This window comes from Prunus persica, chromosome G3, assembly GCF_000346465.2.
Source record: "Prunus persica cultivar Lovell chromosome G3, Prunus_persica_NCBIv2, whole genome shotgun sequence".
NCBI classification, from domain to species: domain Eukaryota; kingdom Viridiplantae; phylum Streptophyta; class Magnoliopsida; order Rosales; family Rosaceae; genus Prunus; species Prunus persica.
Genome location: NC_034011.1, coordinates 14,566,781 through 14,582,133, shown reverse-complemented (window position 1 = coordinate 14,582,133; position 15,353 = coordinate 14,566,781). Strand labels below are relative to the sequence as shown.

Here is a 15,353-nt window from a genome sequence, read left to right as displayed (position 1 = left end):
GTGACATAATGGCCAATGGGATATTTCGATTTGGCATGTATATCCGAAGAATATTGTACTTTGGGTTTCCCACTAGCAGATCGTGGGGTAATTGATAAGTAGACACAGACAGATCATCTGAAATTAACTCACTTGACTCAGTATCACGATTGGACTGGGGCAATGGCAAGGCAAATGGGAGTATTGTATCTAACTCGTATTTGCTGGAAACACACGGAATAGCATCAGTTGACCCAGGCAACCGGTTGCACCCATCTGGGCGACCGGTCGTTTCCAACCAAAGTGTATCCGGATCAGCGTCATGAGACCGGTCGCTATCTTCTGGGCGACCGATTGTTTCCAGACATAGTGTATTATTGTTAGGCATCGGGTCACGCGACCAGTTGTGCCCATCTGGGTGACCGATCGTTTCTAGGCAGAGTGCTTCCTCTTCTGCTCCAGACCTGTGCGACCGGTCGCTATCTACTGGGCGACCGATTGTTTTCTCTCCGAGATCATCATTTGTATCATCCTCACCCACATCTCTAAGTTCAAGATCCTGCAATCCGATACTTTCCAATTTACTCCCTTTCTCCCCCTGAATTGGAGAGGAGGGAGAAACATAGTACGATACCTCTTCATGAAAAGTCACATCCAAAGTAACATGCACCTTCTGAGTAGGAGGATGATAGCATTTATAACCCTTTTGAGTAGTAGAATAACCAATGAAGACACAGCAGAGAGCGCATGGATCCAGTTTACTCCGTTGATGAGAGTAGACATGAACGTAGGCAACACATCCAAACACCTTCGGAGGCAACTTAGAGATAGAAACTGGAGAAGTATGGGCATACAATACATCGAGTGGAGTCTTGAAATCAAGAACCCGACTAGTAGTACGGTTAATCAGATAGGTTGCGGCCAAAACACCATGGCCCTGAAGATGATAGGAAACAGACATGTCCAATAGAAAGGATTGGGCAACTTCAAGTAAGTGACGATTCTTGCGTTCAGACACACCATTCTGCTGAGGAGTGAATGGAGTAGTAGTTTGGTGGATAATGCCTTGATTACGAAAAAGATGGGTCAAGGGATTATTCACATATTCACCTCCGTTATTAGTTCGAAACACTTTGACTCGATCATGAAACTGAGTAGACACCATGGCACAAAATTCAAGAAGAATAGAAGCAACATCATGTTTATTCTTCATCAAAAACACCCATGTTAGGCGAGTGCAGTCATTAATAAAAGTAACAAACCAACGAAAACCATTAGAAGTCACACGAGCAGGTCCCCATACATCCGGATGTACTAAATCAAAAGGTTTTGCAGTTTTACTGTCACTCAAAGGAAACACAATGCGATGGCTCTTGGCCAAAATACATGTCTCACACTTAAAACTGGACTTATTACAAGAGCGGAATAAATATGGAAACAGACGCTTAAGGTAGCCGAATGACGGGTGTCCCAAGTGACGATGCCATAACCAAATTTGTTGTTTGTCCTTGACACTGCAACTTTGAACAGTATGAACGACACGATCACGAACTGGTGCAGAAAGCAATATCAAATAATATAACCCTCTGCAATATCAAATAATATAACCCCTTATCCGTTTACTATGCTCAATCGTCTTGCAAGTTTTGAGATCCTGAAAAGAGCAATGTGTATGATAGAAAGTAGCAGAAGCATTAAGTGTATCAAGTAATCGGCCAACAAACAACAAGTTACAATGGATATTGGGAATGAGTAACGCATGAGACAATGACAAAGTAGGAGTGAGAGAGATTGTGCCCTTACTAGTAATTGGAAAGAGCAAACCATTAGCACTAGTTATGTATGGGTCACGGGTGTTATTAGATAACTCATCAAAAAATGTAGCATCATAAGTCATATAATCAGAAGCACCAGTATCAATTATCCAAGTATTGGAGCCAGTACCTGGAATACAGTCTGAACCACATAAATTTCCAAAAGCAGTAGCAACAGCACCAACAAAGGAGTTATCACCCATGATTGTAGCAGAAATTCAACAGATCACAGCAGAGTGTACAATGGAACACAATAGAGACACAAATACAGCAGATGCACGAAGACAGGCAAGAAGACAATAGAGGTATGAACACAGCAGAGTGCACAGCGGAACATAGCAAAGGCGCAAATATGGCAGATGCACGAAGACAGGAATGGCACTAACATGACAACACAACTCACAAACCCAGAGGGGGGCACACACGGCACAGGTAGAGAAAAAATATGGGGCTAGAGTACGGGTGGGTACAACACACAGGTCACTAGAAAAGTTTGCTTTGATACCATGTCAAACAAAGTGGGTAGAATATTTTCATATTATATTTCATTCTCCAAAGGAGGTATTTATAATACAAGAGTACAAACCCTAGTAGGGTTATACTAGGAAACTAAGATAAAGTCATAATTACATAATATCTATACAAAAGGAAATAAATAGAATCATAATATATTAGCAAGTAAATCTCCTAATTACACTAGGATCTCGCTAATAGGAATGAGGTTGATTCCCATTGTTATTGTTTACTAATTTGCATAATTAGAATCCAAATTAATTTGATTACTAAAATGTATTGCATATTTTCACCACAGCACATATATAATTCTCAAAGGCTAACGAGACCAAACTAATCCTACAGCAAACTAATAAGGTGGTGTAAACATGAGAAATCAATATGCTGAACAAGATGAACAGTAAGAGCTTAGTTCAATGATAATGTTAATAACACCTTTGTCCAGTGCCAATTTCAAACAAAAAAAATAAACTCCAATAAATATATATCTTTCACCTACGTAACTAGTAAACAATCAAATAATAATAACCATACATAATTTTCATACTACCAAAAAAGAGATATATAATCTCCACAAAAGTTTTTATCCATAGCACAAGGCGTTGCTACTGCTTCTAGAAGGTTGTGTCTGCAATGCTAAGCTGAAAAAGAAGTTGGGGCGTCTTGGAACTTCTTGGCGTGAATTTTTATTTTGTAAGGGTTTGGGGTGTTTTAGAATTATTGTAAAGTGGTAAGGATATTTTTGGAAGTTAAAAAGAGAAAACAGGAATGGGAATCGTATCGACTACTCCCCCCTAGTTGATCTGATACCTAGTTTTGAGAGGATGTGATTACGGATTTTGAGGTGGGGCCCACTTATTTTTTCATTCCTGATTGCAAGTAAACGCAGGGGAAGTCAGGAATGAAAATCATTCCCTTTCCTCTCATACCCATTACTAATACGTAAACATGCCTGTAATGTGATATTCAACATGAACCCGTTGCACGGGTTCAGTGGCGGATCCAAGAATTTTTCAGGGGAGGTGCAAGATTTAAAAGGCTAAAAATTCGCAAAGGACTGAAGCAAGGTGGTTCAAGTCTAATATCCATGCAGTGTGTTAAAAAAAAGGCTAAAAATTCAAAAATGAATGTAGACAACCAAATGCCCTTAGAATTTAAACAATACTAATGTCATTCATAATTAAAACAAATAAGAATTTTACGTGTATTACTAATTGATTATAGTCTGTATGAAATATCAATTAATATGAACAGAATCGATGTTAGTGACACAATTAGTTTACCAAAATTCATATCAAATATGAACAAAATCCATGTCAATTACATAATTAATCTAACAAAAGTCAATACCAATTAATCTAACCAAAATTAATACCAATTAATCCAACCAAAAGCACATGTGATTTGGAAGTCATAGATAAAAGTACACGTGATTAAAAGTTCGGGGTAATTTTTGGTGAATTTTTTTGGCACACATATGAGTTTTTAATGAATTTTTTAAGTTAGGCCAATTAGAAATGGACATGTGTCAGCTTGCTATTGGACCATTTAAAAAAGAATCAAAAGTGAGAAGCGCGCGGTGTCTTTCTTCTTCCTCGAAGAGCCTCTGCAACTCAACTTTAATTCTAGAAAAACTTCGAAAATTCATAACCTTGGTTGTGGAGCTCCGATTGATGAACCGTTTTCTCCTACATGCTCGTGAGATCGAGCCCAACAATCTAAGGTAAATATTCAAAGTCTCACACAGCAGCAAACAAAACAACGTCTTTGAGGCATTTAGTCGAACAATTGGTGGGCACTAGCGAAGGGGCGCAAATTCCGACATCCCCAAGGAATTCCGGAGAGGAGAGGTACAGCTGCACCTTTTTGAGCCTTTGTGGATCCGCCAGTGCATGGGTTAATATATATTTGAGAATCCTTCAATTCTACACAACCCAGAAAACACGTTTGCAGTATATTTGCTATTATATTGTTAAATTAACAGTCCTTCATGACGTTATTATTATATGTATTTCATTAAGAAAGTTCTGTTACTTAACAAAACTTTTTTCATTCAAATTACCAGTACCCATTTAATAGGCTAACAAAAATGCTAGTTATACTACATTGTATACCACTTCTCTAATAAAGGTGAACCCCATTGTATTGGTGTGGTACACAATATGATATGCCAAGCAAGCATTGCTCTTGTTTAGGTTTGAATATCCCCCAAATGTACCCCACATTCAATTATCTTACGCCCTTGTTGATTTTTAATTATTTTAGGTTCCCTAGCTATTTATAGAAATCACTACTAGAAAAAGAGGCAAAAGCCACAGTTACAACGTCAAGGTTTTAACTAAGGCATGACAAGCTTTACTTCTTCCAATACAACTTCTTAATTCCATATGCATTTCTTAGGATATCGTGTATTGCAACTAGGTCTTTTGCATTCAATTTTGTATTTTCTGTAAGACATGTGGACTAGTTATCATGTGGCGGTGTTTCATATTACTTGAAAATAATTTTTGATAGAGAATGTATAGGAATCTCTTTCAAGAAAATAAATAGGAGCAATACATAGACTAGCTAGGTATGATATGATTTGTGAGTGTTTAATTGTTTGATATGAGGGGTACTCCTTAATTTCATTTAAGGCCTTCTTTTAGCGGATATTATTGATCGTGATCAAGTTCATTTTCGCTTGTTGTAGTTTCTATTTCAAAGCAATAGGCTCAGTTTGGGGTTGCAGTGCTTTCAAAAGAAGCAGCTTATTTTAAAATTTTTGAACCCAAAGCTGTTTGGTTAAACAAGACAAAGCTGCTTTTTTTAAATAAATAAAAAATAGGGTCATTGGCGGCAGATTTTGGAAGCAGCTGAGAGCCAAGGGAGATGTCAAATACCAAACATCAAATTTAAATTTGATGGCTGATGAGGCAATTTGACATCTTACACAGCTTTACACTCCACCTGATATGTCAAATTAAATTATTATTTTATTACATTTTAGTGTTGATTCATTTTTAATTAAAAAGAAAAGAAAAGAAAAAATAATAAAATATTCATTTGACATCTTGCTTTTGGGATGTCAAAAATAACATCTCAACCTCCAGCCTTCATTCCACATCAGCTTTGACATATTGGTTGGAGTGATGTGAGATGTTATTTCTAGTTGTTAAATATCTGTGTGACACATTTGACACATCGGTTGGAGATGCTCTCAGGGGTGCTTTTAAAAGCTGCTATGGATGGAAGCATGCGGAGGTTTTAATGAATATTTTGATACCCATATTATCCTCATTTGTTTTCGAAAATGACGCGATTTACCCTTATCATTTTTCACGAACAGAATTGGAACTCCCTCACCCGTTCAGAACAAACACCTACCCAGCCCCACCAACACCACAAACTCACCCATCTCGCCATAACCTCCCCCGTGAGATGCAGATTTAAGAAATTGAAATTTCTGTGTTGAAATGAAATAAAATTGTTCATATTATGGGATGTGGCTATGTTTATGTCAGGAATTTTGGATTGGGTAGGAGAGAGAGAGAGAGAGAGAGAGAGAGAGAGAGAGAGAGAGAGAGAGAGAGAGGGGGGGGGGGAGGGTGGTGGCGTGGTGGTGGTTTTCATGTGGGCCTGGCGCGGGGAAGAGGGTGGGGTGGGGGAGGGATGTAAAACTGGCCTTTGCTGTGGCGTGAGAGAGAGAGAGAGAGAGAGAGAGAGAGAGAGAGAGAGAGAGAGAGAGAGAGAGGGATGTTCTAGTGCCCTACGTTGCTGGAGCTGGATGGGAGAGTTGTTTTTATTTTTATTTTTTTGTTCTTTAAGATTTGTTTATTTGGGAAGGAAGAAGAAAAGAGAGGAGAAGAGGAAGAAACAAAGAAAAATGAGAAAAATGTGAAAAAGGAAGGGGGTGTTGGCTGAAAGCAATTGCTTTCGAGTTTTTATTTTATTTAAAATTTTAAATTTTTATATATATGCACATTAATTAATTTATTTGTTAACTTAAATTATACATTTTTTATTTTATAATGAAAATTTTAGTTTTTAAAAAAACTTTCAACATCGTACCTTTTTTTTGTCATTATACACTGTTACATCACTTTTACAAAAAAAATTTACCAAACCCTTTTACATTGCTTTTCATACTCACAACACTTTTACAAATATAGATTACCCAACACTTAGCTACTTCACTTCACATCTGTTTATTCTCACAGCACAGCAAAAGCAGCTTTTTTTACAAGCACAACAATACCAAACTAAGCCTTAGAGTACTCTTAACTACCCACTAACAACACATCACTTCTTGCTATCAAGGCCAGAATTACCATCTACACCCTTTACATTTTGATACTTGCACACAATAAATACTAACCAAAATTTAGAACCCCCTTATGTAGAACATCCCGTAGGTTTAGAGTAAACATTTGAGCAATAGAACAGAGAAGAAATAAGGGATCGAGGAGAAGAATTAGAGATTGAAGAGACGAAGGGAAAGGGAAGGAATCAGAGAGTTTAAAGTAAAAAAATTTATCATTAATCAAGTCTGCCTTAAAAGTTTACAAACAACTCTATTTATATAGGCAAAACCCTTTTTAGTCTAGGAAAAGGAAAAGTAAAGTTTAAGAAATAGGAAAGCAAATTAACTAATACGAGATCCTTTAACAAGAAGGAATCTTTAAGAATTAGGGAAACAAATTAACTAATAAGAGATCCTTTACCAAGAAGGAATCTTTAAGAATTAGGAAAACTAATCCAAGTAAAATTAGGAAAACTAATAATATGCATTCTGCATCATTCTCCCCCACCGAAAAAGAACGCGACATCGGCAAGTAAACGAAGATTAAGGATGATGGCGACGTTTGTAAGTATGGATGATGGGATGATAGGAAGCAGCCAAATCAAGATCATGAAGAGCATCTTGATAACTGTGCAGAAGAGTGGAATCCAACTGGCGAAATTCAGCTTCTGTAATCCAAGTATCCTCAGTAGCAGGCCTTCCAACCCAACGAACCAGATAACGGGTAGAATCTCCAATAGACGAGGCCACAACTTCATGATCTAAGATGTCCTCAATCTGATCTGTAAGGGCAGAACTAGTAGAAGGACTACGCAGCACCGGAGGAGGAATGAAACCTGTAATATTATTTATGGTGCAGCTATCAACACACCTTCGCCAGGAACCATCCTCTTTGGGGGTGAGGAGAACTAGAACAGCACAAGGGTTTAAACTATGACGAATAAAGAAATTATCCAGCAACACCTGAATTTGTCGATTCAATTCCACTCGCTCAGACGGATTCATACAATAATGGGGAAGATTAGGAATTTGCGAACCAGGAATAAGGTCAATGGCATGCTTTATCTTTCTCGCTGGAGGTAGTTCATCTGGTAAGTCATCATGTATGATATTAAATAATTCAGGGAGGAACTGATGTATGGGTTTTGCAAGTGGTGTGTGGTTGCTGTCAGATGCCGGTTTAAGCAATAGAGCAAAGGACACACCAGTGTCTTGCAGTTCGTGTGCAAAGCCTACATATGATAAACTACTCAATCGATGCTCTGAAGCCTTCTCTTTAAGTAACAGAGTTGGTTGAACATCCTTAGTTGGTTTGATGGCCAGATTGGAAGGCGTTAGCGTTATGTTCTTTCCTTCATGTTGAAAAGTATATGTGTTTTCTCTGGCGCAACTTTTCACACAACGGTCGTAAAGCCATAGTCGGCCTAGTAGCACATGTGCGACACTCATGGGTAGGATATCACAATAAAGTCGCTCGTGACAAGGACCCAATTGAAGAGGAACAAGACATCTTTCAGTAACAGGTAACCTGGTTTTATCTACCCAGCCAACATGAAAAGGATGGAGATGTGGCTCGGCCTGAAAGTGAAGGCGGTCGACAGCAGCTTTAGAGATAACATTCAATATACTTCCCCCCGTCAATAACTAGTTGGCATCTATTGGTACTGCAAGGGACATAGGTTTGAAACATACTTGTGCGTTTCCATGAATCATTAGGTGGAGGTGTAGATGCTGAATAAATACAACGCATAACACTCACTTGGTGAAACGCCTCCTCACAGCGATTATCAAGTTCTGAATCATAAATAGGTTCAAGGGGCTCCACATACACGTCCACACAAGAGTCTTCATTGAGGGAGCCAATGGTTAAAGTTCGATGCAGACAACGGGAGACGATATGGCCCTTAGCATGGCAACGATAGCATTCGATGTGAGCAGCTGTGGATGGGGCTAGTCCTTTTTCTGTTGTGGGTACCATAGGAGCAGATGGACCGGCAACGCCATATGTGGAGCTAGGAGTACTACGATTTGGAGTAAGAGTGGAAGAGAGTCCGGAATACCAAGTATATCTACGTTGTGGGGGCAAAAAAGTTTCAGCTTCCAGTGCGTGGCAATATGCATCTTCCAATATATGCGGACGGAATCGACGGACTTCACGCTTGATATCGTCACGAAGACCATGGATAAAGAGAGACATAGTGATGTCAGGTTCTTCACGAATCCCTGCACGTATCTTGTGTTTAATAAAACGAGCGTGGAATTCAATAACAGTCAAACTTTCTTGTGAAAGGGTCCATAATTGATCATACAATTGATGGCGATAAAAGGTGGGAATATATTGTTCGTGAAACTTTAATTTCATGTTGTCCCATAGAGTCAGAGGCGGCTGTCCAAATTGATATATTTGCTCATCCACCGAATTCCAATATTCTCTATCGGCTCCCTATAACGTCATCTTACTAATGCGAAGTTTATGAGCATCCGTCAAGTTGTACCAAGCGAAATAATCTTCCATGGATTGAACCCAATCAAGAAACATCGTAGGATCCTCATGACCATCAAAAGTAAGAGTGGTAGGCTTGATGTGGCGGATGACATCGTTGTCAAAATGGCAAGGGGGATGAGTGCCATGATCATGTGGAACTGGTGGCAGGGTAGGAACTTGAGTAGTCACTGGAGAAGGGCCCGTTGTGTGTTGGGTATAATAGGGTGGTGGCAGAGACCCAAAAGAAAAAGGGGCCTCCGATTGAGCCTTGGGCTCATCAAGCGAGAGCCCAGTGGAGCTATGCAGCATGCCGTATGGCACAGCCTTGAGTTTTTGATCCACCGGTGGATTGGGCAGAATGCCACTTTTCGGTGGTGGCGTTGAGGAACTCGATAGCACCACAGAGGTAGAAGAAGGTTTAGCATGTCTAGCCCGAAAGTGATTGATAAGCAACTGAACGGAGTCTTGGAGTTTGATGATGGCAAGGTTCATCGGCGCACAATGTGTGTGTCCGTTGGCACACAATGTGTGTGAGCCTGTACCAACTCGTCTTTAAGGTCAACACGATGTGTGTGAGCCTGTACCAACTCGTCTTTGAGGTCAACGCTGAGTTTGGAGAGTTGGGTTTCCATGCCAGCGATATCGTCAGAAACTTTGTCTTGGAACGCATGAAATTGTTCTACAAGGCTGGCCACGGTTTGGGGTGCCATGGTAGAGAGCAAACGAAACGTAAGTGAAGGTAGGCTCTGATTACCAATTGATGTAGAACAGCCCGTAGGTTTAGAGTAAACACTTGAGCAATAGAACAGAGAAGAAATAAGGGATCAGGGAGAAGAATTAGAGATTGAAGAGACGAAGGGAAAGGGAAGGAATCAGAGAGTTTAAAGTAAAGAAATTTATCATTAATCAAGTCTGCCTTAAAAGATTACAAACAACTCTATTTATAGAGGCAAAATCCTTTTTAGTCTAGGAAAAGGAAAAGTAAACTTTAAGAAATAGGAAAGCAAATTAACTAATAAGAGATCCTTTAACAAGAAGAAATCTTTAAGAATTAGGAAAACAAATTAACTAATAAGAGATCCTTTACCAAGAAGGAATCTTTAAGAATTAGGAAAACTAATCCAAGTAGAATTAGGAAAACTAATAATATGCATTCTACATCACCCCACCACAACTAACATCCAATACACATTTTCTGGCTGCCCATTGTTTATATTGTCTGGCAGCCATCTTGTAACCTTTTGAATCGGATTAATCACACCTGTGCCTAAATAAAACGAAATCCCAAGGATCAACGCGATCATGGCAGTAGATGTGCTTCGGAATGACACCGGAAATTCTTGATAGTACAATGCAACTTGTCCCAGAAAATGAATGCCTCTACAATGCCCATCAAAACTAACTATGGGAAGAGCCATAAAACAAACATGGGGACTATAGCACCAGGCTGGTCTTGGAGGTCGTGGGTTTTTGCTATCTTAAGCTGTTTCGACTCCACTAGTGCTGAAACAGCGATGCCAAGAACATTTTAACACGTGGCCTAATCCTATGCGTTGGAGGGATGTTGGGAACTGACCAGTCAACTTCTGCCGCATGGGACACAAGAACCTGTCGATAAGGGTGAGAGAGACGGCAGTGGAGATTAGGACAATGACTAATATAGACCCTGCTGGGATTTTAAAATGAGGTCCAATCTGACGGTCCATGGTGACAGCCTGCAAGATTGTTAAGCTGTATTGGACTGCTATTGGGGTACCTAGGACCTAAGAAAATACTTGCTGACCATAATGGCAAAATTCTTAAGAGGGTCTTGAAATCTTCTACTTTTTGCACTGTGCATAGTCTCCATGGTTTTCCAATTGAACCATCTGGCTAAATGTCCACAAATGCATATTAATTTCACAGTGATTTTTTTATCAAAGGCAACAAAGCAGGATCTACTTCATCCTTCGACAGTAAATTAACTATCAACTCCGTTGTTGATACATCTGCAGAAAAACCCTTCTCTACCATTGTTCGAATAAGTACCATCGCCCTTGATGTCTGTTTATTATGGATGAACCCTCGGATAATTGTGTTATAGGTGCAACCATCAGGAGAACAGCCTTTCTCTACCATTTGGATAAGAAACTTTTCTGCTTCACTTGTTACGCCCGCAATACAGAGTCCATTAATCATTATAGTGTATGTCCTCACATCAGGTCGAAGTCCTTTTGATGATAAACCACAAAAGAGATCCCTTGCAGATTCAATTTTTCCAGCTATGCACAAACCTTCAATAAGAATATTGTAAATCACAATATCAATATCCAACTTCTTCGCTTCCATCTCTCCAAACAATTGCATTGCCCTAGAAAGTTGTCGGTTTGTACACAGGCCATCCAGTAAAATAGAATAAGTTCGAACATTTGGAAGTTGGCCACAAGCTTGCATCTCAGAGAACAACTTTTGTGTATCCTGTATTCTACCTGCTTTGCCAAAACCATCCAGAAGAGTGTTATAGGTAACGGTATTTGCAACTAGTCCCCTATGAGACATATCCAGAAAAAGCATCATGGCCTCATCTATTTTTTTAAGCTTACAATATCCATTTATCAACGTGTTGTAACAAACAACATTAACCATCGAGCCCTTGCTAAGCATTAGTTCAAAAACATTTTGTGCCTTGCCTATTTCTCCTCGCAAACAGTAACCATCCATGAGTGAAGTGTACGTAACTGTATCAGGATCAATATCTCTTTGAATCATCATCTCAACCACGCCTTCTGCTTCCACAACCATTCCCTCCTTACAAAGTGTGTCTACCAAGACGCTGAACGTGAACACATCTGGAAAGATATTTTTACTCACCATTTCATTCAACAACCTTGTAGCTTCTTTCCACTCGCCTAATTTGCAAACTCCATTCATCAAGGATGTATAGGTAATGACATTTGGGGAAATACCCTTGCACATCATTTCTGAGAAGAGGTTTAATGCATCATCAACTAGTGTATCCTTACAAAGACTGTCGATGATTGTGTTATAGACTACTAGGTCAGGCTTGCAAACCGCTTCCTCCATCTTCCTAAGCAATTGAATAGCTGCACGGTTGTCACCCCTCATGCAAAAGCCCTTTACTAGTGTGCCATAAGTAACCACATCAGGCTGACAATTACCTCCCCTCATCATCTTGTCGAAAAGGGTTGCCACCTCCGCCACTCTATTCTCAAGAAGAAAGCCGTTGATCAGAGTGTTGAAGGTAAAGACATTTGGTTCAAGACCAAGTTTGAAGAATTTTCCCAATACAGATAAACTAAACCCCATTTGGTTTAGATGACAATAACAATTTATGAGAATGGTTAGGGTATAAACATCATGTCCAATTCTCGACATACCCATTTGGTTATACAACGAGATGACGGCCGAGTAATGTTTCAATTTTGTAACTTGACCCAATATTTGATTGAAACGAACAACTGAAGGCCGAGGATGCATTTGGAGCATTCTATCAAACATATTGAAAGCATCCTCAACATTTGTGATTTTGGGTGAGTCTCTCACTGGCTGGTCTAGTTGGGTTCTTGTAGATTTGATTGGTTTCGAAGGTTGAGAGTGAAAGAAAGCAAAGTAATTGTTGTCGAAAACAACAAGAGTGGAGTTAGAGTGAAGACAAGGCATACCTCCTCTCCATCTCCGACTACTGCAATAAAAAGAAGCAGCAGCTATATTCCGCATCATCATCTTCAGCATCTCAGTGAGTCAGTGAGTCTCAGCCAACCTTCAACATTTGGGAAGCGAGACCAAATCTCGAAAGGGAGCGGCGGAGCTCTCAAGTGCGTGGATGATGATCCAGTCGACAAAAACTTTGTTTCGATGAGTTTCGAATTAGATTTCCTTTGTAATTGCATTTAGGCAACAACTTCGAGAACAATGCTATGTCGGGAAAGGGTTGGGCTTTTCTTCTGTTTTTTTTCCGTCATTTTTACAAAAAAAAATTATTTCAGTGGGTTAATTGTTACCCAAAAAAAAAAAAACCAACAAAGTTGAGCAATTCTTAAGCTACTGTCCTTGTCTCTCCTCTCACATTTTGAGTTTTGGATACTGTTTTGCTATCTTCTATATTATTGTAGGGTGCTTTTATTTTATAGAGCATATGCTCTAACAAAAAAAATAAATATATTTTCATGTATTATAACATCTATAACTATACTTTCTATTTTTTAGTTAAAATTTAGCTCAGAAATTAGAAAGCTATGTTTTCTCATCAATGCTAGCTAATACTAACTACCTGACACCTACAAGTATATTATATTTTTCCTCATCAGTACTTAATAATATTTTAATTATACGGAGAGGAGAGTATATCCACTCTAACTAACTTGACTAAGCATATATTTGCAAGCAACATTGTCTTTTATGTGTGCATTATGAATAAAATATAAATTACTACAAAAGGTTAACGGGTGATTTGCGTCCTGAACTTTTACCTAGCTTTCGATTCACCTCTATTCTTTTTTTCTTTTCTTTTTTTTATAAAATTAAGGATATGAACTTCTTCTTTTTTTTGCCAAATTTGAGAGCCACCCTCCAGTTGCAAGTGTCAAGCCCAAAGCCCCTACATACTCAACATAGAAGATCACCTTATTAATTAATACTCAAATATATATAAATGCACCAAAGTTAGTTTGTGTTTATGAGATAGAGATAGAGAACAGTGATGAAAGCGAAGGTGATCCAACCACCGCATCTTCTATCGGGATCTGATGACGTGTGGGATTCATGATCATGGTGGGAGAGGGAGCCATCCATGTTGGAAGGTCAACTGATAATGAAGCTCAGGGGTGCAGCATATACTTGTAGACTTGTGGTAGTAGTGTCAGTTTCAACAAGAAATGCGAACCCAATATGTCAATATATATTCTGAGGGTCCTAATGAAGTCTTCTACATAAACCTAATGTTTTAAAAAGTGACATCAATTCTAAAGTAGCCTTATATAGCACCGTTGCGTGATCTCACTAATCTAGTTAGACGTACTTTATTTATTGATATTATACCTTAAAATATAAACTCCTCATTAATTCATATTGTAACATGTGAGTTAGTAACACCGGCCATCTTAGAAACAATTTTTTTGCATTTGGGATAAGAGGCCCAATAACAAACAGAGTAACCGAACATACAAAATATTGACCACCATTTGTGACCAAGTACAAACTCAAAATTGCATATCTATGGTATATATATGCACTACGTCTATGCTATTATACAATGGGGACATTTTCCTTTCCTGGATTTCTTCTTTTCATATACATCTCTTCTACTTTTATCAATGTTTAATTCATTAAAACCGTTGTGTCACTTGGCACAACTTTCTTCCTTTGGAAAAAGTATACCCGCTTAATAAATTTATTTGTTTATTTGAACTATTTCTATTTTTATGAAAATTTATTTTCATGTCATCACATCAATAGTGTCTAAAATCTGAAAAACTATTGTCAAAAGTTGTAGTATTATTAATATCAAATAAACTATTGTCATAAATTTATTAATGCAAATGATTAAGCAAGATTGTCTTCTGTGTGTTGACTACGAATAGAATATATTCATTTCAACATCTCACAAGCACAACTGCCAAATACTATTGATTGCCTTTTAAGAACAGAAAAAGAAAGCAAAGTAATCTACAACAAACAATAAAAAAGCAAAAGCCCAAAAGGTTGGATAAGCCTAAGTTATGTTTTTCTTACAACTAGCCTCTCTACACGCGCTTCCGCGCTTGCGAGAGGTTTTTTTAATAAAATAAGTAAATTTATTTTAGAATTAAAAAAGATAATGGGTATTTGTGTTCCATAAAAATAGGATCCATTATCTGCTTTTTCTTTTTCTTTTAATTTTTTTAAATATGAAAAAGTGTGAATTTACCATATTATCCTCATTTAATTAATAATTTGAATTCTTAATGTTTGCATTAACCAAGGATATTTTATGGTATTTTGAATGTTTCACCATTCTCTGTCTTTTGCTTTATATATATAGATTATACGTACTTACGTAGAAGATGAATTATTATAGGCACTTAATTGGCATGAGTACATTATAGGGGTGGGCACGGTTTGGTTTGGACCGATTTTTGCCTCAAATTACAACCGATCCGGTACTATTCATCGGGTTTGGTTCGGTTCGGTTTTAATAAAAAAAATTCAAAAACTGTCCAGTTCGGTTTGAAACGGTTTCGGTCCGGTTCCAGTTCCTGTTTGGTTTTGAACCGGATTATAAAAATTATTTTTTAATACAATT

The 15,353-nt window shown here is 38.3% G+C and overlaps 1 protein-coding gene across 1 annotated transcript; it reads right to left on the bottom strand.

Annotated features, from left to right (window-relative positions):
• Window positions 10,118-12,975, bottom strand: LOC18766073 (putative pentatricopeptide repeat-containing protein At1g12700, mitochondrial). Its single transcript, XM_020558920.1, has one exon. It carries the CDS (start codon window positions 12,803-12,805, stop codon window positions 10,973-10,975), a length of 1,833 nt encoding a protein of 610 aa, XP_020414509.1. The 5' UTR covers window positions 12,806-12,975; the 3' UTR covers window positions 10,118-10,972.

What these genes read in the sequence shown, in the direction of transcription:
- LOC18766073 (XM_020558920.1), bottom strand. Translation starts at nt 12,805, where the DNA reads ATGCTGAAGATGATGATGCGGAATATAGCTGCTGCTTCTTTTTATTGC.